Source organism: Marmota flaviventris, chromosome 1 (assembly GCF_047511675.1).
Source record: "Marmota flaviventris isolate mMarFla1 chromosome 1, mMarFla1.hap1, whole genome shotgun sequence".
Taxonomy (NCBI): domain Eukaryota; kingdom Metazoa; phylum Chordata; class Mammalia; order Rodentia; family Sciuridae; genus Marmota; species Marmota flaviventris.
This window is the reverse complement of record NC_092498.1, coordinates 207,753,654-207,776,209: the sequence shown is the minus strand read 5'-3', so window position 1 is coordinate 207,776,209 and position 22,556 is coordinate 207,753,654. Positions and strand designations below refer to the sequence as shown.

Below are 22,556 nucleotides of genomic sequence, written 5' to 3'. Positions count from 1 at the left end.
AAACTGGCTCAAAAAGGTAACTTTTGGAAACAAAGTCTAAATTCCTTTAAACAATTCAATAATTTAGTGGAAATTTTACTAAAGAGGCCTAACCTTTCTTCTTCTTTTTTTTTGCCTTGTTGTTCTCCAAGCTAGGAATATAGAAACCCCAAACTATCCTTAACCACTCTCATGGTTCTAATTTCTCAGAATGCAAAATTCCTTTAATTTTCAGCAATCTACATGTATGAGATGCTGGGAAGTTACAAGGAGGTGGAATCTTTCAGTTGAAACGATCTAAAATCATCTTAAGAGGTTTATAGACAACTTTACTCCAGCCTGAGCTTCTGGACACTTTCCACGCCTACCCAAGTTAAGAGTTATGGAGGATAAGAGCAGCAATGTATGAAGTTCCAGATTAGGCTTTTCCATCTCAATTTGATCAATGGAAATCATCTTAGAGGTTTACCTTTCCCCAAAGTTTTTTTTGGGGGGAAGGGGTTGGCTACCTACCATGTCTTGGTGAAAAGATAACTCCTATCCAAATTAAACCTAAAGGAATGTTCATTAAATTATTGTCAAAGTCATAAAACAGACTGTGGCATACAAGATTGCCTTGAAATTGGAAACACATTCATAAATTCTTTTGAATATAACTTTCTTTACAACTTCCAAGATCTACAAATTCCCAGGGCTAACAATTTTGGAAACTTAACAGTTCTACTCATAAAAATCTCCCAAACATAATTCCAGCACCAAAAAGTCACTGGATTAGAGACACACTGCAGCTTGATTTTTTGGTAACTAAGGACTTAGAAGAGCCCTCTCAAAAAACATTTCCGATTCTTACAAGGCACAGAGTACAAGACGTCACTTGTAACCAACATATAAACACAAAAATGAACCCAAGCACCAAGACGATAAACCTTACCAGGTTGCATAAACAAACAAATAAGCAAGCAGATTAAAACAACAATTCAAAAACAAAGCGTTTTCTTCAGTAAAAGGGAGGTCAGCCACTCAGCAGAAGCACATGACTCATCCACGGGCCTGAACATAAGTATTTACACCGTCCACTACACCCAAAGTGGGATTTCCCATCTTCATCCAAGGCCGAGCTTTGGGGGCATCACAGGAGAACGAAGTTGTGCTATTTCCGTGTGTGCGCGTGCAGGGTGGATCATTTTATTTCGCTGAATCACAACTCCCCCACATTCCCACCCCAAACCAGAACACACACATACAACACCTCAAACAGGAGGCCAAGGCAAGGACGCCAGTTAGACCGACCCAACAAAACAAAGCGCCCAGCGAGGGGCTGCCAAGCTGGGGATGGGTGGGTCAGGAGAGCCTGGCTCGCCCAAGTCACCTCTCCCATCCCCTGGGGGTTGTCTTCGGACAGGCGTGAGATGGCAGCCCCCTCCCTCCAGAGGAAACCTGCCTGGTTCTCGACAGAGCCAAGGGTGACGTCTCATAAGGTAAGAATACGGGGCGGGGGCGAGCTGCCCCAGTCCGGGCAGAAGAACCCAGGTGCCGGAAGAGCGCGCCGTACAAAGCCCACGTGAGCGCCAAGGCCCTGACGGCTCCGGAGTGTCTCAGCCTGGTACAGAGGCGCCCGCGGCCACCACGCCGGGCCCGGACTTACCCCGGCCCGGCGCGCCGCGGACCCCGCGGCGGCCGCTTCCTCCTCCTCCTCCTCCTCACTTGACAAAATGGCGGCGGCAGGAAGTGCCGGGCGCCTCGGCCCGCCCCCCGCCCGCCCCCGGCCGCCCGCCCCGCCGCGGCGCCCGCGCCCCTCGCCTGCAAGCCTGCCCCTCCGGTCGAACTGAGTCTGGGGCCACGGCGCCAAAGGTGGGACGCCGGCAAGCCACCCGACCACCCCGAAGCCACGGGTGCAGCGAACCCGACCCGGCGAGAGCGGCGCGGGAGGCCCACAGGCCCAAGCCCGCGTAGCCCCAGCCTCCCCGCCCCCGCGCCGCGCCGATGGCGTAGGTGGTGGCGCACCGGCCCCATTACGCAATGCAGGTTACGCGGGACGCGCCGTGGACCCCCGCTGCCCGCCCTGCGCGCCCGTCGCCCCGAAGGGCACCGGTCCTTACCTGAGACTCTAGGCCGCACGCCGCCCCCGCCGGCCGTCCGCTGCCGCCGCCCCCTCTCTCCTGGGCTGCCTGCGCGGCGCCGGGGCCCGCCCGCCGCGCCCACCGCTCCGCTGCACTCACAGGCCCAGCTCGCCCGCAGGCACCGCCGGCAGCTGCCGCCGCCGCCGCTGCCGCCACTGCTACTGCTTCGGCTCCTCGGCTGCGGAGAGCAGAACAAACAGCCCTGCCGCCGCCGCCGCCGCCGCCGCCAGCGCACTGACGTCACCGCGCACGTTGCGCGCGCGACCACGTGCTGTCGCCGCCGCCCTGCGTGCGCGCTCTGTCCCGGCGCGGGAGCGAGCAAGCTGCGCAGAGGTAACTGCGGAGGTGAAGAGAGTGCAGGGATGCGACGCGCAGGGTTTGAGGTAATGTCGCTGCTGGAAGGGACCCAGAAGATCTAATGAGGGCGATCCCTCAGACAGAGAGAGGGGTCCCCGCAGACTGAGAAAAGGGCCCCACAGACCTTGCAGACTAGAGAGGGGGCCCCACAGACCAAGGGAAGGAGCTGAGGGAGACCCACGGACTGGAGGCTGCGCCTGAAAGAAAAGATCTGAAGGTTGAGACAAGCGTCCAAAATTTTACGGAGGATATTGATGATAGACCCTCAGAGAGAGGGAGGACGACGCAGAGATCCCGAGGACGGATGGAAGGGACCGGGAAGAGACTCCTGTCTGAGGGAGGCCGCCTGAGTGAAAGCTGAGCGCCGGAGACGGTGGTGCCGGGATGAAGGCGAGAGCTACGGTGTGGGCGCTGGGTTGAGGTGAAGTGAAGGAAAGGAGGTAAGAGAAGGCTGTCACCAGGAGGAGACGGCACCTTTCTTAGCTGGTCCCTGAAGATCGAAAAGCGCTGGTCTCCGAGCCCAGGGCACTCTCATCCTTAAGATTCAACCCATAAGTCAACTCCTTCCAGTATGGGCTTAGTCTAGATGTGTGACCCCTGGACAATCACAGACCCCTTCTGGGGCTTACAAAGAAAACATCGACCCAAAGCACAAAAAGGCTTTTGGGATCTGTAAAGGGAGGCTAGGCTTAGGTCTCTTGCAACTTAATGTGACGATTCTGTGAAATTTCTCAAACCTGGAAACAACCACCGCCTCTCCCGCGTTTACCTTTATCTTCACTCATTTTTAGTCCCATCTTTTAAAAAATAGATGGGGTTGTAGCTTCATAGTAAAACGCTCGCCCAGCAAGCACACCACCCCCCCCCCCAGCACCACCAAAAGAGAGAGAGGGGGGAGAAGAAGGAAAGAAAAGAAAGCAAACTAACTCCACTCCAAAAATTCTAGCAAGAATACAGGACAAAACAAAAATTCTAGCAGGCCACTGTAGTGGCGCATCCCGTTTATCCCAGCAATTTATTTATAACCCTAGCAACTGGGGAGGCTCGAGCAGGAGGATGGAAAGGCCAGCCTCAGCAGTTTAGCTAGAACCTAAGCAAATTAGTGGGATCCTATCTGAAACACTAAGTAAAGGGAAGGGGGTGTGGCTCAGTAAAGCACCACTGGGTTCAATTCCCGGGTCAAAAGTTTTTTAAAATAAAATAAAAAAAATCTAAGTAGTAAAGATTTTCCTCATGACTTCTTATTTTAGAATACATTGATATGACTGGATAACATTAAAATTAATTGCTTTTTGCTGGGCATGCTGTCACATCCTAATGCCTGAATAAACTAAGACAGGAGAATGCAGGGTTGAGGCCAGCCTGGGCAATTTACCAAGATCCTGTCTTAAAATAAAAAATAAAAAGAGTTAGGGATGTGTCCTCATTACCATCAGTTTTTTAAAAAAATTACACACACACACATATATATATATATATATATATATATATATATATATATATAAAACTTTCTACTGTGTTGTTTGTTCATGATTAACCAAGGGCAATCATAGTTAATGATGAGTTCTAAGAAGCAAACTAAAAACTAAATTTCACCTTTTATTTATTTATTTACTTATTGATTGATTTCATTCTTTTTTTTTTTTTTTTTTTTGTGGTAATGAAGATGAAACCCAGGGCCTCTCAAATGCTAGGCAGATTCTCTACCACTAATCCCCAGCCTTTTTTATTTTATTTTGATCACATATTACACTTGATCTTAGCCAAAAGGCCAAGAAGCAATTTTTATTTTGAGACAGGTTTTCTAAATTGCCCAGGCTGGCCTCAGAATCCTGCCTCAGCTTTTCAAGTAGCTGGAATTATAGGCATGTACCCACTGTGCTAAACTTACTCTTCATTTTAACAAAGCATGAGATAAATAATTAATTGCCAAACTAAAAGTGTTAATTGTAACTGATTCCTCAAAGCTTCCTTCTAATTTGTGTTACAGAGTATTGAAATTTGTGAATATCTTCTGGCTCCTGATTTTGCCCACTCAGCAATTTGTGGAAGATGATCAGAAGAAAAACAAATAGGAATGTACATAGGGTTATGTAAATATGAAATAACAACTAATTTGTTGTTGTTAAAGAAACAGGAATGTATCCATTTTAGGTTGCCCTTTCCCTTCATTGTCTTGCATTATCTATTTAATTTATTATTGTTATAGACAAAAGATATATTTGGAAGTAATTGGGAACTGCCAGTTTGAAAGTCACATAGTACAATCTGTCATTTTTTATGAATACTTAGAGGAAAATAGAAGATACATTAGCCAGTTATTATATAAAGAAATAAAACAAGAACTGGGCACAGTGTCCCATGCCTGTAATCCCAGCAACTCCAGAGGCTGAGGCAGGAGAATCATGAGTTGAAAGCCAGCTCTCAGTAGGTTAGTGAGGCATTTAGCAACTCAGCGAGACCCTGTCTCTTAATAAAGTATAAAAAAGGCTTAGCTGGGGATATGGCTCACTGGTTAAGCACCCCAGGTTCAATCCCTGGTACCAAAAAGAAAAAACAAAAAGAGAAATATAACAAGCTGGGTGCCTTGGCACACACTTGCAATCCCAGCATCTTGGAAGGCTAAGGCAGGAGGATCACAAGTTCAAAGCCAGCCTCAGCAACGATGAGGTGCTAAGCAACTCAGTGAGACCCTGTCTCTAAATAAAATACAGAATAGGGCTGGGGATGAGGCTTAGTGCTCGAGTGCCCCTGAGTTCAATCTGTGGTACCTAAAAAGAAAAAAAAGAACTATAACAAGCCAGGTGTGTTGGCACAAATTTGAGGTCAACATAGGCAATTTAGTGAGATCTGTTGCAAAATAAAAATAAAAAATACTGGGGATATGGCTCAGTAGAGTGTCCCTGAGTTCAATCCCCAGTACAGGAAGGAAGGAAGGAAACAAGTAAATAGTAAGTTCTTTCAAGTAGATATTTCTTTATTATCATATGGAAAATACTCTGCAATTTTAATTTGTGGATTTTTCTTTCTTTCTTTTTTATGGTGGTACTGGAATTAAACCCAGGGCCTTACAAGGGCTCCACCACTTAGCTATATTCTCAGCTCTTTTCATTTTTAATTTAAAAAAAAAATTGTAGTTGTATACAGACAGAATGCCTTTAGTTCATTTGTTTGTTTATATGTAGTGGTAAAGCTCAAATCCAGGGCCTCACATGTGCTAGGCAAATGCTGTGCCACTGAGCAAAACCCCAGCCCTTTAATTTTTAATTTTGAGATACAATCTTGATAAGTTGTCCAAGCTAACCTTGAACTGGTGATCCATCCTCCTTAACTCCCTGAGTAGTTAGGATTATAGGGATGTACCAAGAGACCCAGCAGTAGATTTTTTTAGTCATTTTAAGTTTATATAAAATTTGGGCAGGGGCTGGGGCTCAGCGGTAGAGTGCTTGCCTGGCACATGTGAGGCACTGGGTTCAATCCTCAGCACTGCATAAAAATAAATAAATAAAATAAAAGTATTTTGTCTTTTTAAAAAAGTATGCTTCATCATAAAGCATTACTATTGTACTTGCACAAACAGGCACATATTGGTCCTAAGGATGATTTTAGTCTCTGCTATTTTATTATTAATCTGTATTTTGTTGTGTTTTTACTTAGTAAGTTTAAATTTTCTTTTTCTTTCTTTTTTTTAGTACAGGGGATTGAACCCAATGGTGCTTAACCACTGAGCCATATTCCCCCATCCACAGCCCTTTTTATTTTTTGTTTTGAGACAGGATCTTGCTAACTTAGGACCTTACTATGTTGCTGAAGCTAGCCTTGAACTCGTGATACTCTTGCTTCAGCCTCCCAAATCTAAGATTTACAGGCATGAGCCACCATGCCTGGCAAATAAATTTTTCAAAGTTTCAAAATATAAAGAAAATGCAGAGGTTGTACATAAGCTAAAAGTCATTAGACCAGATGCAATGATACATGTCTGTAATTTCAGGTACTTAGGAGCCTGAGGCAGGAGAAGCACGAGTTTGAGACCAGTCTAGGCAACATAATGAGAACCTGTCTCAAAGTAAAATATAAAATAGAGCATGGAATGTAGCTTAGTGGTAAAATGCCCCTGGGTTCAATCCCAAGCACCACAATAAAAATATAAAATAGGCTGGACACAGTGGCACACACCTGTAATCCCAGTGATTTGGGAGGCTTGAAGGATGATCACAAGTTCAAGGCCAGACTCAACAATTCAGTGAGACCCTGTCTCAATATTTTTATATATGCATGTGTGTGTGTGTGTGTGTGTGTATTCTTTTTTTAAAAAATCCTTAGGAAGAAGAAGTCTGAAGGTCAAACAAGGAATGACAGTGGATATTTGGTTCACAATTTTTTGTTGTTGTTGTTGTTTGTTTTTGTGGTACTGAGGATTGAACCCAGGGCCTCATACATGCTATGTTTGACTAAAATCTAACACTTTGACTTTATCTGATGAAACTGAAGCTTCATTGAACCATATGACCCAGTATTTCTATTTCACAGAAACTTGCTGACACACTTTAGGAAGTTTAAAAAAGGTTTGGGCCGGGCACGGTGGCACACTCCTGAAATCCCAGCGGACCCGGAGGCTAAGACAGGAGGATGGTGAGTTCCAAGCCAGCCTCAGCAATGGTGAGGCACTAAGCAACTCAGTGAGACCCTGTCTCTAAATAAAATACAAAATAGGGCTGGGATGTGGCTCGGTGGTCAAGTGCCCCTGAGTTCAATCCCTAGTACCAAAAAAAAAAAAAAGGGTTGGAATGGTGCTGTTCCTAAGAGCTCACACAAGTTAACCCAAATGTCCATTTATGGTAGCATAAATAAACAGTAATGTAATGCAACTGAATACACCACAGGCACATATGGCAACATGAGTGATTTTTATGAACATAAGGGGAAGCCAAAGAAATGGGCACATATGCATATATGATGGCTTAATAATTGTGTAGGTGTCAAAAACAGACAGGCTGAATAAACTATAAAAACAAACAGGTGATTATTCCTGGTTAGCCGAGGGAATGATCAGGAAAGGATGGGCAGGGAGGAGATGTTGATTTTCTGAGATTTAGCAATGTTCTATTTCTCCTCTCTTTTATGAATTTGTTTTCCAAATTAAAGACTCAGCTGGGCATGGTAACGCATACCTATGATCCCAGGGGCTCAGGAGGCTGAGGCAGGAGGATCAAAGCCAGCCTCAGCAACTTAGCAAGACCTGTCTCAAAATAAAAGATAAAATGGGCTGGGGATATTGCTCAGTGGTTAAGCAACCCTGGGTTCAATCCTCAGTACCAAAAGCAAACAAACAAAAAGCCCAAATCAAAGACTTAGCATAGCCCTGCTGACTTGTTCCCTGCTGTGTCCTGCTCCTACAATGCACACACATTAGGAAAAAAACACATAATGTGAGGTCTATCCTTATAACCAATTTTTTGGGGGGAGGGTACTGAGGATTCATACACTCTAAGCACATGCTTTATCATTGAGCCACAACCCCAGCCCACTATGGACAGATTTTTAAGTGTACAGTGCAGTATTGTTAATTATAAGCACAATGTTGTACAATAAATCTCTACAACTTTTTCATCTTGTATGACTCAAAATTATCGATTTCTGCGTATGCATTAGGTTTGTAGTCATATACTACACGTATGGTTTATGCATATGTCCTTGTGTGATATTTCAGTTATTTTCAATCTTTATTGTTTTGGAAAGGGGTTAATGGGGATTGAACTCAGGGTTCTCTACCACTAAGTTATATCCCCATCCCTCCTTCTTCTTTTTTTTTTTTTTTTTATTTTGAGACAGGGTCTTGCTAAGTTTCTGAGTGTCTCAATAAGTTATGGAAACCAGCCTCAAACTTGCAATCCTCCTGCCTCAGCCTCCCCAGTTGCGGGATTACAGGTGTGTACCACCATGTCTGGCTCAAAATTTTGAGGAGGGGAGAGAGAGAGAGAGAGAGAAGCATGAATCAATCTATGAGGAAAATTGCAAGTGAAGTGAATAGAAAAATTAATGATGGGCTGGGGTTGTAGCTCTGAGGTAGAGCGCTTGCCTCAAATGTATGAAGCACTGGGTTCAATCCTTAGCATCATATAAAAATAAAATAAAGGTATTATGTCCACCTACAACTAAAAAATAAATGGAAAAAAAAGTTAATGATGAAGTTGAAATGCACAAACTTCTGAATGTGTGGCCAGGAAACAAACAGATATGCAAGAGACCTCAGTTAAGGCTCGTGGTGAAAGCTGGCAATTGAAAGTTTAAAGACTAAGCAAGGTACTACTAAAATTTTGGGCACAAGGCTGGGGTTTTAGCTCAGTGACCGAGCATTTGCCTAGCATGAGCAAGGCTGTGGATTCCATCACTAGCACAATAAATAAATAAATAAACAAAATATTGGTTTTGAGCTTCTGGTGATCCCTCAAGTTCAAGGCCAGAATGTGTGGCAGTGGGTTAAGTAAGACTGCTTTGGGTGTTGAAGTAATTCTTTGGTATTTGCTGAGCAGGAAAGAGGAAAGTTTGTTTGTTTGTTTTGTTTTGTTTTGCAGTACTAAGAATTTTTAACCCAAGGGCACTCGGCCACAGAGCTATACCCCAGTCCTTTTAATTTTTTAATGTATCTTATTTACTAATTTGCCAAGGCAGGCTGGAACTTGGGATTCTCCTGTCTCAGTTTCCTGAGTCAACTGGGATTACAAGTGTGTGCCACTGTGTCCGGCTAGGGAAGGGTTCCATGTCTTGGCAAATTTTCACTGTTGATGAAGCCAGCCTATTTTGGAGAAGGATACCTGATAATGTATTTTAACAGGAAACCCATGGGAAAGACTGTTGTAAAAATTTGTAGGAATAGCATCCCCCCCCACCCCGTTAGCTTAAGTACATAACAGGAGGGAAAGCTTACATCTTTTCTTGTCCCTTTTATCTTTCCAGAAAAATGAACTGATCAATCTAGATTTATACAAACATTGTGTGGTAGGTAAATTTCAAATGGTTCCCAGTGATCCCTGCTCCAAGTGTCCGGCCCTTGTATAATCTCTTTCCCTTGTATGTGACTTGCTTCTAAAAAATAAGAGTATGGCAAAAAGTGAGTAAAAGAGAGTAAATTTCCCCACTAAGTGACTAAATCCTTGACATACATCTAACTCAGCTTTCTCAGCTTTCATATTTTGTGGGGAAGGGATCCTGGGGATTGAACCCATGGGGGAATTTACCACTGAGCTATATCATATGTCCAGGCCTTCTTACTTTTTGAGACAGGGTCTAAATTGCTGAAGGTCTCGCTAAATTGCTGAGGGTGGCCTCAAACTAGCAATCCTCCTGCCTCAGCCTTCTGAGTCACTGGGATTACAGGTATGTACCACCAGGCAAGCTAGGCAGCTTACACTTTCTGACAAAGCAAATTGCCATGCATGAGAGACCCATGTGCCAAGGAACCGAGGATGGTTTCTGGCCAAAAGCCAACAAGAAGCTGAAGTCTTCAGCTTCAGGAGCTTACTTCTGCCAACCAACTCTGGAAAAAGACTGTTCCATAATAAGCCTTTTCCTTCCTTCCTTTCTCTCTCCCTCCCTTCCTACTGTGGATCAAATTCAAAGCCTCACTTAATGCCAGGCAAGCATTGTACCACTGAGCTACAACCCTGGATCTTTTTAATTTTATTTTGAGACAGGGTCTTCCTAAGATGCCCATGCCGGGCTCAAACTTGGATCCTCCTGCCTCAGTCTCCTAAGTAGCTGGAATTATAGTGCACCACCCTTCCAGCACAACTGAATCTTTAAATGAAACCCATCCTTGACCAACACTTTGATTGCAAGTTAAGGGCCCAGTTAAGCTCACTTTGATTCCTCATCCACAGATACTGAGAAATAATAAATATGTATTGTCTTAAACTACTAACTTTTTGAATAAATTGTTAGACGGTAATGGAAAACTAACAACATACATCCAGGGACCAAATATCACTTTTTCTTAGTAAAGACGTATTTCAACATTAGTGAGATTGATAAATAACAGCAGGCAAATTCTTCCTTCTCTCTTCTCCCCTTAGTTTCCTCTGTTTTTGTCTCCTTTTTTTCTTTCTTGGTGCTGTGGATTGAACCCAGGGCTGCATTTTTCAGCCCATTTTCTATTTTGAGACAGGGTCTCACAAAATTGCTTAGGGCCTTGCTAAGTTTCTGAGGCTGGCTTTGAACTTGGGATTATTCTGCCTCAGCCTCCTGAGTCACTGGAATTACAGGTATGTGCCACCCCACTCAGCTTATATTTTGTCATTCTTGAGCTACACGAAGGATTATTTTGAACACTTAGGAAGACTGAACTGTTATTGAAATAATCAGTACTTTCATTCTCATTGTCCTTCAATGGGGAGAAATTAGGAACTGAAGTCTCTTTAAGGAGAAAACATGTCTCGTTTTGGGCACTAATGCAGTAGAGAATTCGTACATGTACACACATTCTGTAACCTTGAAGTTAGTCGTTGACCCATGAGGATCTTTTTATTGATTTTTTTAAGGGATCGGGTGTTGAACCCAGGGGTGCTTAACCACTGAGCCACATCCCCAGTCCCTTTTTTTTTGTATTTTATTTAAATACAGGGCCTCACTGAGTTCTTCAGGGCTCTCTTAACTGCTAAGGCTGGCTTTGAATTCTCAATCTTCCCCCCTCAGCCTCCCAAGCCACTAGTATTACAGGCGTGTGCCACCATCCCGGTAAGAATCTTCAGGTGCACTCTACCACTGCCCTTTTTGTTTTCTGAGACAAAATCTCCCTAAGTTACTCAGTGTTGAGAGCCACAGCCCAAGGGGCCCCAGCAAACTTCCAGCTGCCAGCTGATGATTGGCTCACAGCATCCCCAGCAAACTTCCAGCTGCCAGCTGATTGGCTCCTCTGCTGTGATGCTCATTGGGCTGTTTCCCCACCCTTTCAGACCATGGAGCTGCTCATTGGGTGACTTTTTTTGGCTCCGCCCGTGCAACCCAGCCAATCAGCTCCTCAAGAGCAGGAGGAGTGGGGGGGGTTTGAGAGGCTTGTGGGAAGCCGTTGGTGGCAGTTGGGCTCTGAGGGAATTCCTGAAGAGCTGGTGTGGTCTGGCGTGTGTTCTAAAAATAAAGTTCGTTTTTGCTTGATAAGTGGCTCATGAATTGTGCCCAGCCAGACTGCTGCAACTCAGACTGGCCTTGAACTTGGCATCCTCCTGACTCAGTCTTCCGCCTCCCAAGTCAGTAGGATTACAGGCATGTGCCAGCATGCCTGTCTCATGAGGGTTATCTTTGAAGAGGACACTATTTAGCACTTCTTTCAGAGATGATTTCTTGGCAACAAATAAGGAAAGTTTTCCATGCATTCTGAACTCCGTATCTCATCCCTCCTTAGTTGTTCCTAAATCCTTGCAGGCATCTGAAAAGCTAAAATCCATTGGTATTTCCCATAGAGTAGGTTCAGGATTAGACTTGAGTGGGTAGCTATTGGCAGGTTACTGAGCAAAGACATGCATACACAATGATACTTGCATCCACAATGTCTAGGCCCTGCAGGCACTAAAACACCCAACTTATTGACCTGTGACTCATAAACTTGGTACCCATAAAGAGATTACATATTTTATTTATTTGGTGCTGGGGATTGTACCTAAGGCTTCATTCATGCTAATCATGCATTCTATCATTGAGCTATACCTGCAGCACTTCAGGTTCTTTATTCAAAGCATTCAGTTAAAATTTTACTATTTGTAGGAAAAAAAAAAAAGGTCTTCCACATAAATTTAATAGAATTCAGTCAAGAGAAAGATTACTCCTCTGATTTATGATCATCATGTGTGCTGCCTCCTTTTACTACACTCTCTGCCATCACTCCCAAATGATGTTCTTCCTCATCTGGGGCCACAAGGAATGGAGCCTGCTGTCTGTGGATTGAGAACTCTGAAACTGTGAGCCCCCAACTAAACTTTTCCTCCTTTACTGCTGTTCTGGTCCAGTCCTCTCATCACAGTGGTGAAAAGGGCGCTCACAATGTGAGATTGCATTGAACCTCAGAGAAGACTTTGGATTTGAACTTTGAACAAACTTGGAATTGTTGAGACTATGGATGATATTGCCAGTTATCAGTGACGAGTCCTGCTTCCCCACATGTTGAAGTTTGAACATTAGAATAGAATGGCGAGATCATCATGTGAGCTCCTTCCCTGCACTAAACTCTTCTGCCATGATGTCCTGCCTCAGTGTGAGCCCCAAGGAATGGAGCCTGCTGTCTTATGAACTGAGACCTATGAAACTGTGAGCCCCCAAATAAACTTTCCCCCTCTACCAAAAAAAAAAAAAAAGATTACTGAGGTTGCAAATATACTTTAAAAAGAAATGCTGCTGGTTGCAATAGTGCATTCCTGTAATCCCAGTGATGGGGGCGGGGGGGGGGGGGGGTGTGAGCAGGAGAATTGCAAGTGTGAGGCCAGCCTAAGCAACTTAGGGAGGCCCTAAGCAACTTAGCATTACCCTGTCTCAAAATAAAAAGAAATAAAAATGGGAATTAAGCTCAGTGATAGAGCAACACTGGGTTCAATTCTCAGTACCCATCCCCCAACACAAAGGAAAAAAGAAAAAGAAATGTTACCTTCTGGGGACAGTAGCATTGGCCTGTATTGCCAGCTACTCAGAGGAGCCTGAGGCAAGAGGAACACCTGAGCCCAGGAGTTTGAGACAAGCCTGAGCAACACAGAGGTGCTCTGTCTCAAAAGAAAAAAAAGAAGGTAAGTTATACAATGATGCCAACATTATAATGAAAGTTCTAGCTACAGCAACAGATAAGAAAAGGTAAAAAAGATATCCATATTCCTATCTGCATTCACAGGTGACATGAAAAGAAATCCTAAAGAATACAACATACTCTATTAGAGCCAGTAAACAAATTCAGCAAAGTTGTAGGATACAAGATAAACACAAAAAAATCAGTTGTATTTCTATACACTCACAATGAACAATCCAAAAATGAAATTAAGAAAACAATTACATTTTATAGTAGCATCAAAAGAATAAAATTTAAAAATTATAAAAGTTATTCACTGAAAACTAAAAAAACACTATTAAAAGGCCTAAATAAGGGCTGGGGTTGTGGCTCAGCAGTAAAGTGTTCGACTAGTACATGTGAGGCCTTGGGTTCGATCCTAGAACCACATAAAAGTAAATAAAATAAAGGTAGTGTATCCAACTACGACTAAAATTTAAATATTAAAAAAAAGGGCCTATCTAAGTGGAGAAATATCTGTGTTCATGAATCGGAAGACTAAAGATGGCAGTACTTTCCAAATTGACCCGTACACTCCTTTGTAGAAATTGACAAGCTGACCCTAAAATTCATATGGAAACTCAACGAACACAGAATAACTAAAGTGGTCTTGAGAAAGAGAAAGTTGAAGTATTAACACTTCCCCATTTCAAATCTTACCTCAAAGCTACAGTGTTGTATTGGCATAAGAATAGGTATATAGAATGATGGAATACAACGGAGAGTCCTGAAATAAACCCATGTTGCTATGGTCAGCTGACCTGATAAGGGTGCCAAAAACATTCATTAGGAGATTAGTCTCTCCAACAAATGACTTTGGAGCAGGGCTTGGTGCTGGATGCCTGTAATCCCAGCTACTCTGGAGGCTGAGGCAGCAGGATTGTAAATTCAAGGCCAGCACGGACAGTATGGTGAGTCTGTCCTAAAAAGTGGCTAGGAACGCAGCTCAGTGGTAAAGTGCCCCTGGGTTCAACCCCTAGTACCCACCACATGCCTATAATCCCAGCTACTTGGGAGACTTGAGGCGGACGATCACAAATTAGAAGTCAGTTTGGGCAATTTAGGGAAAGCTTGTCTCTAAGTAAAAAGAGTTGGAATCTAACTCAGTGGTGGAGCACCTGAGTTCAATTCCCAGTACAACTCACCCGCTAAAAACAAAACCAAACAAAAAAATAGATTATAGATCTAAATGAGAGTTATAAAACTGTTAGAAGAAGTAAATTTGATTACCTTTTATTTGCCATTGGTTTTAGATGACATAAAAAGCACAAGTAACAAATGAAACAATGTGGACAAGTTGTCTTTGCTTGCTCAAAATTAGTTTTTTGTCTGGGCATAGTGGTGCACACCTGTAATCCCAGCAGCTCAGGAGGCTGAGACAGAAGGATCATGAGTTCAAAGCTGGTCTCAGTAATGGTGAGGCTAAGCAACTCAGTGAGACCCTGTCTCTAAATAAAATACAAAATAGGGCTGGGATGTGGCTCAGTGGTTGAGTTCAATCCCCAGTACCAGGGGAAAAAAAAAATTGTTTTTTGCAATACTGAGGATTAAAACTTTTTGTGCCTTGCTTGGACTAGTGGCAAACGCCTGTAATCCCAGCAATTTGAGAGCCTGAGTCAGGGGGACTGCAAATTCAAGGCCATCTTGGGCACATTCAGGAGAAACTATCTTAAAAACGAAGGTGTGGGGGTGCTGGGGTTGTATAGCTCAATGGGAGAGCACACCTGGGTTTAATCCCCAGTACCAAAACAAACAAACAAACAAATAAAACCTTTTTGAGCCTCAAAGGGCACTATCAAAAGAGGAAACAATCGGGGCTGGGGATGTGGCTCAAGCAGTAGCGCGCTCGCACGCCAGGCGCCCCGGGTTCGATCCTCAACACCACAAACAAACAAAGATGTTGTGTCCGCCAAAAACTAAAAAATATTGAAAAGTTTCTAAGAAAAAAAAAAAAAAAAAGGAAACAATCCACGGGATGGGATGATATTTGCAAATAATGTCTCATAAGTTTTATATAAATACTTTCTGTAACTTAAAAAGGTAATCCAATTTAAAAATGGAAGCTGGGCATAGTGGTATATACCTGTGGTTCCAGCTACTAATCAAGCTGAGGTGGGAGGATTGTTTGAGCCCACAAGTATGAACTCCGTGTAGGCAACATATGCCAGACCAATTTCAAAAAGAAAGGGGAGAAATGGGTGAAAAACTCAAGTAGATTTACAAAGATACACAAGTGGTCAACAAGCACAGAAAGATATGTCCATTATCATGTCATTAGGCAAATGCCAGTCCAAAGCACAAGGAGGGCTAGGTGTGGTGGCACACACTTGTGATCCCAGAAATTTGGGAGGCTGAGGCAAGAAGGTTGCAAAGTTCAAGGTCAGCCTCAGCAATTTAGAGATTATCTCAAAATAAATAAAAAAGGCTGGAGAAGCAGCTCAGTGGTAGAGGGCCCCTGGGTTCAATCCCCAGTACCAAAACCAAACCTCAGTGAGGTGCTGGGGATACAGTGCAGTAGTAGAGGCTTGCTTAGTGTCTGGAGCAAAAAACACAGTGAGGCCAATCCTTCCACCATGATAGCTAGAAACGTTTTTTAAAAAGGAAGCTGAGACAAGAGAATCTCAAATGCAACGCCATTCTCAGCAATGTAGTGAGACCCAGCCTCAAAATTTAAAACAAAAAAAAGGGCTGGGGATGTAGCTCAGTGTTGAAACGCCTCTAGGTTCAATCCCCAGTACACAAAGAAAAAAAAAAAAAAAAGCAGAAGTAATTCTTATCAATCTGATGAAAAGATTAAAAATAAGGCATATACATACAATGGAATGTTTTTCAGCCATAAGTGAATTTTTGATAAATGGTATTGACATAGAGGGACTTTAAAAAGCATTATGGTGTATGAAAACAAAAGATCATATATTGATTCCCTTTATATATTGAAGAGATAATCCAAAGCAGATTAGTGGTAGTCAGAAGCTGTGGGCGACAAAATGGGTAGTTAACAGGTCTGAGGGTTTCCTTTTAGGATGAGGAAAATGCCTTGGAACTAGATAAAAGCAATGGTTGTACAACATTGTGAATGTGCCAAATGCCACCAGATTGCTCGTTTAAAAAATGGTAATAAGGGGCTGGGGTTGTGGCTCAGTGGTAGAGTGCTTGCCTGGCATGTGTAAAGCACTGCATATAAATGATAAAGGTCCATTGACAACTTAAAAATATATATATGGTAATGAACCAGGCATGGTGGTACACACCTGTAACCCTAGCTACTAGGGCATTGCCACCCCCCAAGGAAAAAAGCTTCTGAGGACAAGCTCAATCTGCAGTTAGGCCACATCTATGTAGCAGTAAGGAATGATGTGCAAGAAATGACTCATGAGGCACCTTTTTACTGGCTATTGAGCTATTCATTTCTGCATTTGGTTAATATTGACTTTCTCAATAATGTTCATCTTGTCTCTCCAATAAACCTCCTTGAGTTTAGAATTGTCATCATGAATTAGTAGCAGGTATACATACAGTAGATAGCTCACCAAAGATTTAACTGCCTTATTTAAAATAATTCCCAACTGGCTAGTGTTTCTCAAGATGTGAGATGTATCCAGTTAATAGGTTTATAAAGAAACAGACCTATTAGTATAATTTCAAAAGGGAAAGACTGTCCACTTCTTCTGATTACATGAAACTATAATTTGTGTATACTATCTTCAGCACAGCTAGCCTCTATTTCTTACAGATTCACAAACCTCCAAAGTATTTTTTGTTACTGGGGAATAGTCCTTGCGGGGGCTTTACCACTGGATTACATTTTCAGTCTTTTTGAGGCAGGGTCTAAGCTGCTAAGGCTGGCCTGGAAGCCTCCTGACTCAGCCTCTCAAATCACTGGGATTATAGGCGCGCACCATCGGGCCTGGTAACCTAAATGAAATGTTTATAGCTTTTTGTTTCTGGGATTAAACCCAAGGCCTTGCACATGCTAGGGAAGGATGATATACCAAGGACTGTAGTCCTACTGCTGCTGGCTTCTTCTTTTTTTTTGTTATTGTGAAGTGAACCCAGGGGCACTTTATCAGAGATATATCCCCAGCCCTTTTTATTTTTTGAGAATCTTGCTAAGTTGCTTAGACTGGCCTCAAACTTGAAATCCCCCTGCTTCAGCCTCCCGGGTCCCAGGTATTACAGGCGTGCCACTGCACCTGGCCTGGCTTCACTTTTTTCCCTTTCTTTTGGTACTGACGATTGAACCCACTAAATCATTGAATCACATCCCCAGACCTTTTTATTTATTTTTGAGACTAAGTGGCTAAGGTTGGCCTTGAACTTGAAATCCTCCTGTACCAGAGAATACAGGTGTGTGTTACAACACCCAACTGGCTTTCTCATTTTGAGTATCAACTGAGTGTTTCCAGTAGTGCCCGTCTGCGAGATTCATCAAATTTTTGATAAGAGTTCACTGATGTGACAAGAACATCACATGCTAACAAGATGCTGCCACAATTTGTGAGGATCATACCATACACTGCACTACAAAAGCAGAAGTCAAAAGCTGAAGCTGGAAAAAATGCTTGGGAAAAAAAAAAATCCATTACAAAGCAATATATGTGACTAACATTGGTCTGCTCCCAACCAAAGAAGGAGGGGGAAAGAAGAAGCATTCAGTCAGTGGCTATATTTAACAAGTATCAAGATCTAATTGCCTAAATTTTATTATTCCAACTGCTATGTAAAGAGAAGTGTCAGCTGCTTTGGGAATGTACTTTTGCCTTCAATCAAGGTGGGAAGCCACGCAACTGTGTAAGACAAGCCCATGGGTTACATAGTTCAGAAGGAAATGGTTGAGTCTCTTCATCAAAATTAGCTTACAGCATATTCCAGTAACACACACCCTAGTACTGCTTATAAATCAAAGAAGAAAGAACAATGCATTATATAACACATCCCTTGAAACAGGGAAAAAGAGGATTATTCTGTATGAATATTATCTTTGGCCTCTGCATCACTTTGTCCCGCTTCAGATTCCACAGCAGCCGGGGCAGGAACAGCCACTGTTAGGGCATTTTCTGCCTCTGCTGCCAGCACTGTGGCCTCACTTCCTGCCTCAGCTTCGGTACTGCCCTTCTCAGATGATGTTCCACAGGAAGTCTGCTCTTCCAGTAGCTGTTCAATGTGAAGATCGCTGCTGGCCTCTGTTGCACCCACTGGGACTTGCCCTTCAGCCAGCATTTCACCACTCTCACCAGCTGGCACTCCTTCCCCATCAACAGCTCTCACGGCTGCTGTAATCACCTCTGCTAAGACTTCTGCAGCCACCTCCTCAGGTGTCTCTTCCTTATCTTCACCTCCTAAATTGTCATCTCCTTCTATTTCAGGATCAACGGTTTCATTAGTGAAAGGGTCCTCACCCTATACAAAAGGAAACACAGATCAGTTGGAGAAATGAGTTTGAAGTAGGCCAGGTTTCTGGGAGCTCATGTTTTCAGGCCTGGCAGAGTCCACCAGAGAATCTCTTAAATTCCCAACAGCTTCAAAAAAGACTTCTCAGAAAATCTTCACCAGAACTATTTTGCAATCTTCTCTTTGTTTTTAAATATGTATTTAGTTGTAGATGAACACACAGTATATTTATTTTTATTTTATTATTTTTTAAAAATATCTTTTGTTTATTCATTTTTATGTGGTACTGAGGATCAAACCCAGTGCCTCACATGTGTGAGGCAAGTGCTCTGCCACTGTGGGAGCCACAGCCCCAGCCCCTGTATATTTATTTTTATGTGGTTCTGAGGATCAAACCCAGTGCCTCACACAGGCGAGGCAAGCACTTGACCACTGAGCTACAACCCCAGTCCCCCCACTTTTTTTGTGTGGTACTAGGGATTGAACCCAGGGCCTCACATGTATATGCTAATAGGCCTAGCCCCTGTTTCGCATTTTTTATTCACACATATAACCAGGAGGCATAGTTTGGATGTAGGGTTTCTTAAATGACTTAATAAACAGTTACAGGAAGACTATTTTTAAATTTTAGTTTAATTTAAGCTCATGGCCCTTATATGAAGATTGTTCTCACTTTACAGATAAGGAAATGAAACTTCAAGATCATTAATTTGCTGAGCACAATGGTGCACTCTTATAATCCAGTGGCTTTAAAGGCCGAGGCAGGAAGATGGCAAGTTCAAAGCCAGCCTCAGCAACTTAGCAAGGCCCTATCTCAAAAAGATAAAAAGAGCTGGGGATGTTGCTCAGTGGTTAAGTGCCCCTGGGTTTAATCCCCAGAACCCCCCCCCCCCTCAATTTAAAACAAAAAAGCAAACTAACTTGCCTGAGATCACACAGCTATTAACCATTAGAGTGATGGTTCTAACCCAAGTCTAACACCCTCAGAAGCCACACTTCTCACTAGCACACGCCAATATTGTCCCTACCCTGAAAAAGGTATTCTAAAAAGCATCCCTACAAAATTAAGAAGCATGTTTTAAAATATGGTGCTTAAGCTGGGGGTGTAGTTTTCAGTGGCAGACTGTGTGCTTAGTATGTACAAGACCCTGCACTCAATTCCCAACATGAAAAACAAATAAGTGAAATCTCTCTCTCTCCTCAACAATTACCATCTACCTTTAATTTTTTTTTTTTTGAAACAGGTCTCACTATGTTGCTCAGGCTGACCCTCTAAGTTGTCACGTAGCCAAGGCTGGACTGATGCATTCCAGTATCAAAAAGACTCAAAATTGGAGTCTTTTGACGTATACTACCAGAGAAATGAAAAAGCTGTGCTCCATTTGTGTACAATGAACCAAATGCATTCTGCTGTCATGTATAACTAATTAGAACAAATATATATATAAATGGAGTCTTTTGACTACATAAATACTACACTCTGGATATAATTCCATACTCATCCTCCATTTCAAAGACTTCTCCTGCCCCTTGGATTCCAAAATACAAACCTTGAGGTATTTTTCCAGCATCTTCACTATGTGTCTGTTGTTCAAAACACTCTTAGCCACGTGGAGACTTGTTTTCTTGAACTGTTCAGCAGCCAACTGCAAAGGGAACCAAACATGGGATTTCTAAAATGCAGAGGAGTAAGAGAACAAACTAGCCAGATTATTCCAAGCAGCCCTCAGAGGCAACTAATACCATTTTTTGTTGACACAAATATCAAAATGCCAGGCTACAAAAATGAGAGAAAGCAGGCCATCTGTGAGTCTTTGGAATAAAGACAGTGAAACCAAGTAGAACAGTTTAATAATCTGAAGACAAAAACAGAGACATGCCATTGCTATCAACATGCCATGTAAAGAAGCAAGAAAATTTACAATTACAAACTATATGGATTAAGTAAGGGAAATGGATAAGCCTTCACAATAAGTTTAACAGCAGCAATAAGAATGTGTCAATGTGTTTTAGAGCTTGCACACTGACATACTAATCCCTTGCTTGCAGAGTGCTTTTTTGCTCATTTTTAATAGTACTGTGGCATGGTAAGCATCTATTGAAACCACCAGTTACCAGTTGGGTAACTATAGATAAAGATGTTGTTAGTGGGGTGTGGTGGAGAATGCCTGTAATCGAAGCTACTTGGGAGGGTGAAGCAGGAGAGTCCCAGTTCCAGGCCAGCCTGGGCAATTTACCAAGACCTGCCTCAAAAACTAAAGGGCTAGGGATGTAGCTCAGTGATAAAGCACTCTGGTTCAAACCTTGATGTAGAAAAAGAAACATGTTTTAAAATATGGTGCTGGGGGTATAGTTTTCAATGGCAGACTGTGTGCTTAGTATGTATAAGACCCTACCATTCAGTTCCCAACATGAAAAACAAATAAGTGAAATCTTTCTACCTCTCTCCTCAACAATTACCATCTACCTTTAATTTTTATTTTTTTTGAAACAGGTCTCAACCAACAACAATGCCACATTAAACCAGAGGTCCACAACACTACAGCCTATGGACCAAACTAGCCACACCCACTCTTTATCACCCCTCACCAGACACAGATACATGGCCTTGCAGGGGATGAGCTTTAGGAACCCTTCAGATCACAAAATTCAAAGATGCTAAGGCCCATATATAAAATGGTACAGGCATCTGCACAAAACCTATGCACTGCATGTATATCCTCCCTACACTTTAAATACTACGTACATAGTTGTTATACTGATCAGCAACTACTTCAGTCTATGGGTGTGAAACTCATGGGTAAGGAGAATTGAATATACTTGAAAACTGACAACAACAACAATAATAAACCGTGCTGACTCTTAAGTTAAACATTTAGCCTCAGGACCCATTAGCTCACAAGGACACAACTTGCCCTGAAACCTAGGTTCCCCATACCCCTGGGCTCTTAATGGCCCTGAGCCTCAGCTTACAGATGTCCATAGCTGTCCAGCTACTAGGGAATGTATGTGGTGGTTAACAGAACATTCTGAGGGCTGGGGATGTGGCTCAAGCGGTAGCGCGCTCGCCTGGCATGCGTGCGGCCCGGGTTCGATCCTCAGCACCACATACAAACAAAGATGTTGTGTCCCCCAAAAACTAAAAAAATAAATATTAAAAAAAAAAATTCAAAAAAAAAAAAAAAACATTCTGAAATCAGGACAATTTCAGCTATTGTATTTGATAAATTCTAAGCAACTTATTTTCTCACTTTTCTGTGTGTAGTGGGGGTGGCGGGGTGGGGAACCAAGATACAAGTCTCAATATGTTACATGGATTACTTTTTTTTTTAACATTTATTTTTTAGTTGTAGTTGGACACAATACCTTTATTTTATTCATTTATTTTTATATGGTGCTGAGGATCGAACCCAGAGCCCCACATATGCTAGGTGAGCACTCTACCGCTGAGCCACAACCCCAGCCCAGAGTTACTTTTTAACAGAAATTGGGGTGAATCTTACAGCCAATGAAATGACAGACAATAGAAATACAACAAGAGACCCTATCGGTGTGAACACTTTCGGTATGAGACAGAAGGTCTGAGCCCCACTCTCAAGGCACCTATGCCCACATCAGAAGACTCACCCTGCGGTTGTGGTTGTGGTCCACTGAATGCAGATGCCGTTGGAGGAGCTGGTGCTGCGCGGGAATCAGCATGTCACAGGCCAGGCAATGCGCAGCCTCGATCTTCTTGAAGAAGTGTTCCTGGCCAATCCCTGTCATGCAACCCAAGCAAGTGATGCTTTCTCACTGTTCCCCAACAAATCCCACATTTTCTCCTTTCAATGCTCTCTAATGATTCAGTTAGGACAAAATGAGAAAGGCATTGCCTGCTCTCCCACAGCAATGTGGGGTCACAGCAACTG

At 42.9% G+C, this 22,556-nt stretch overlaps 2 protein-coding genes and 2 long non-coding RNA genes across 8 annotated transcripts in view; 2 read left to right on the top strand and 2 right to left on the bottom strand.

Moving 5' to 3' along the window:
• Brd4 (bromodomain containing 4) overlaps window positions 1–2,317 on the bottom strand; it is an 83,017-nt gene extending 80,700 nt beyond the window's left edge. For 2 of the 4 annotated variants that reach the window (XM_027932138.2, XM_034635300.2), the window contains exon 1: window positions 2,079–2,317. The gene's annotated coding sequence lies outside the window, so the exon portion shown is untranslated. The other 2 variants (XM_027932137.2, XM_071601752.1) reach the window with 2 other exon arrangements.
• On the top strand, window positions 1,232–20,218 carry LOC139701815 (uncharacterized). The gene is made up of 2 exons (XR_011704405.1): window positions 1,232–1,457; window positions 19,893–20,218. It is a non-coding gene; the product is annotated as an uncharacterized lncRNA (long non-coding RNA).
• On the top strand, window positions 2,399–12,799 carry LOC114090081 (uncharacterized). Its single transcript, XR_003582300.2, has 3 exons — window positions 2,399–2,896; window positions 6,987–7,088; window positions 8,289–12,799. It is a non-coding gene; the product is annotated as an uncharacterized lncRNA (long non-coding RNA).
• Window positions 17,922–22,556, bottom strand: part of Akap8 (A-kinase anchoring protein 8) — an 18,622-nt gene continuing 13,987 nt past the window's right edge. For both annotated transcript variants that reach the window (XM_027932142.2, XM_071601775.1), the window contains exons 12-14: window positions 22,276–22,406; window positions 20,199–20,294; window positions 17,922–18,657 (exon numbers count right to left, since the gene is read on the bottom strand). In XM_027932142.2, the coding sequence (XP_027787943.2) occupies window positions 18,217–18,657; window positions 20,199–20,294; window positions 22,276–22,406 (668 nt within the window). In that variant the 3' untranslated portion in view covers window positions 17,922–18,216. The remainder of the gene's footprint in view (window positions 18,658–20,198; window positions 20,295–22,275; window positions 22,407–22,556) is intronic.